Source organism: Plectropomus leopardus, unplaced genomic scaffold (assembly GCF_008729295.1).
Source record: "Plectropomus leopardus isolate mb unplaced genomic scaffold, YSFRI_Pleo_2.0 unplaced_scaffold9318, whole genome shotgun sequence".
Taxonomy (NCBI): Eukaryota; Metazoa; Chordata; class Actinopteri; order Perciformes; family Serranidae; genus Plectropomus; species Plectropomus leopardus.
This window is the reverse complement of record NW_024702761.1, coordinates 1-3,192: the sequence shown is the minus strand read 5'-3', so window position 1 is coordinate 3,192 and position 3,192 is coordinate 1. Positions and strand designations below refer to the sequence as shown.

The following is a 3,192-nucleotide window of genomic DNA, read 5'->3' as shown; positions in this document are numbered from 1 at the left end:
TTATTTTGTCATAACTGACATGTTAATGTCACAAATATATGTGCAATAAAGATTTAAGTGAAAAAAAAAGATTATTAAAATGTTTGCTGTTTGGTATTTGTTGTCATGTTCTGACAATAAAAAATAGTTTAAAACACAATTTACCATCTGGTTTCCTCAACTTTCACCTGAGGAGCAAACAATAAAGTTTTTAAACATGTATCGTGGTAATTATCGATCTCGACTTATAAACAAAATTTTTATTTTGATAACATTGTTAGCCGTATCTGCCAGCCTTAATCTACAGAAGCCCAGAACGAACAAACCAAACACTTCAGACAGAGCCATTGAAGTTTGCCACAGACCACCACAGTTGCAGCCCCTCTGCTATTGTGAATCTGCTTTTTTTAATTGTTTTCACCGGTTTCAATTACCTGATCCGTTTGTTTTTGGGGAGGAAAAGACCTCTGCAGAAAATTTAGCTCCTGGTAAAAAATCTCCTGAACAATGAACAATAAAGGAAATCTAACCAGGAGTTCAGGTTCGGCACATTGGAGAAGTTTCAGCTGGTTGCAATCTGCAATCCTCACGACTAGACACTAACTGTAAACTGTAGAATCCCTCCATTGCTCCTTTTGTACGTACATTTTGGGTTCTTTATATTCCAGTTTGTCATTTTATATATTTAAATTGCTTCTATATTTTTTATCTTATGTCTTATTCTATTTAAATTCACTATTGTTTTTCTGTCCTTTATGTTAATTGTTTTGCACAGCTGTTATAAATTCCTTGTACATGTAAATGTACTTGGCAATAAAACCAAATCCTGATTCTGATTCTAGATGCCACTAGATCCTACACACGTGCTCCTTTAAGTATAGGACATTAGTAAATGTCGTTTCCACGACTGCGCAGGGACGACACAGCCTTTTCTGGAGAACAACTCCACGTTTTTATGCAGTAGATTCTGGACTAAGATCACTTGTTTCTGTCACACAGACGCATGACTCACCCTGTAGGTGACGATGGAGCCGCTGGGCTTCTGCATGAAGATCTTTGCGATCGGGCAGACGCGGTAAGGTCCTACGTAGAAGCGCCGACACAGCTTGTTCTGTTTCATGCGCCGCAATAAAGCCTCCAGGACTTTTTTGCGGTCCCCGTCCCACTGACACGCTGACTGGATCTCGATTTGCTTTTTCGCTTCTTTTTCACTGGACGTCGTCCCCTGAGAGGCTCTTTCTGCTGTGGGACATGGAGAAGTTTGGTTGTGTGTCCCAACAAAATGCAGAATCTCTTCGACATCAGACATGAATTCAATCCAAGTAAGAGAAGAAAAACGCTGAACAGAATACTTTTGCATCATCTTTGGTTCCTTACCTGCTTTTTTACCAGTCAGAAGACTTCTGTAGTACATTTTCGGCGTGTTATCAGCGGCTGGCTTAGAAGGATTTAAGATTTTGGGCTCAATGGTGAGCTTAGGCGGAGGCTTGCTGTTGAACTCTCTCACACGTGCACAAGTCATAAAACTCTCCAAGTATTTATACACCGGGTCCTTATCCTCCTCTCGGATCTGCAACCAGAAAAATTAAAAAATGGACAAAATTACATTTGGTTATCCCCCCGTGTTATGCACTCAACACGTGTTCAAATCAAGTCATAACACGTCTACTTGTGGCCCTATCGCCAAGACAACAATACTTCTGAACTGGAAAAAACGGAAAAAATTGATATCTCACTCTGGTTAGATCTGCTAACAGAACATATCAGTGGAAAAACAGCTCTGCAAAAACAAAACAAAACAAGCAAAAAGTTTGATAAAATATATTCAACAATTCTCAGCTCTGTCACGATGCTGATGAACTGATGCCACATACAGATACAAATGTAAACACAACCGTGTAGCTGGGGACGAGAAGAGAGGGAGGGAAGGGAAAACAGAAAAAGGGGTTTTCAAAAAAGCGTGTTTGCAGGCGTGAACAGAAAAAACTAATAACGTCACACGCAATCTGCAAAACTATCATATAAAATGTAACTAAACCCAAGCTATCAATGCTCCATTTGTTTGCTTTTATTGTTTGTTTTTCTACCTGTTTTTCTTTTAAGTATCTTCATGTTAATGTTGTTTCTTTCTTATTTTATCCAACATCCAGTCTAACATCATCACTTTTTTGACTTTGTATTTGGTTATTTTTATGCACTAAAAGGTGATTAAAGGATTAAAAAAAGAAGGGACAAAAGGTATACAAATATAAAAACTGAACTCATGGCTCTTATACTGTATCAATAAATAATAAGCAAAATCTTAAACAATGCCTTGCATTTATGAGAAACTTTTAATGCAAAGACAGAAAAAGCCTGTACTGAAAACACAGAGATTTAGTTTTTACCGGCGGTGCTAGAAGAGGTAAAACACCACGTTTTGTGATCTTCATCGGGGGCAACCGCAGTGAGGCCATTTTTGGGGCAAAGATCGGCTCCGGATCCTCTTTGTCAACGCTGCGGTTCCACAGTTTATTAACATGAGAGCCCGGACCAGGCTGGACCACATGATCCATGTTAGTCACAGCTGCAGAGGGAATAAAAACATCTCATCAACACGTCGGAGTTACGGAGATTTGTGACCCAACAAAAGCTACAAAAACATCATCTGTGTGTGTCTGTGATGAAAATGTTGAACATTAAAAGGTCCAGTGTGTAGGATTTAGAGGGTTATTTTGGCAGATTTGGAATATAATAAAATAATGTTTTCTTTTGTGTTTAATCACTTGAAAATAAGATTACTCGTGTTTCTGATACCTAAGAGTGAGCCGTTTATATCTACATAGGGAGCAGGTCCTCACCCACAGAGTCCACCATGTTTCTACAGTAGCCCAGAATGGACAAACCAAACACTGGATCTAGATAGAGCCTTTTGTGTTTTCACATCAGCCACCTCCACGACGGAAAAACAGTGTTTTTTTGATGGTTTTAATCACCTGGGGATGCAGAAAACTGTAGATTCATGACTAAAACTGTGTGTGAAATGCAGAAATATGCATACGCAGTCTTATGTTTATAAAGCCAAATTTACACATAATTCTGTATTAGAAACCTCAGTCATTGTAGCGCTGGACTATCAGTGATTCACTCTGGTGGAAATTGACTTTACAAAGTGCTTCACACATTAAATTTGAAAAAAAGGAAACAAACTAACAGGGAAATAAATGTAAAAAA

At 38.5% G+C, this 3,192-nt stretch overlaps 1 protein-coding gene across 1 annotated transcript; it reads right to left on the bottom strand.

Moving 5' to 3' along the window:
* Positions 1-991: 991 nt before the first annotated feature.
* Positions 992-2,545, bottom strand: LOC121940724 (MAX gene-associated protein-like; the record flags this gene model as incomplete). Its single annotated transcript, XM_042483426.1, has 3 exons — positions 992-1,221; positions 1,357-1,549; positions 2,367-2,545. Coding segments are annotated over 3 exons (602 nt in total), but the record flags the coding sequence as incomplete, so codon positions are not given.
* Between the last annotated feature and the right edge of the window lie 647 nt (positions 2,546-3,192).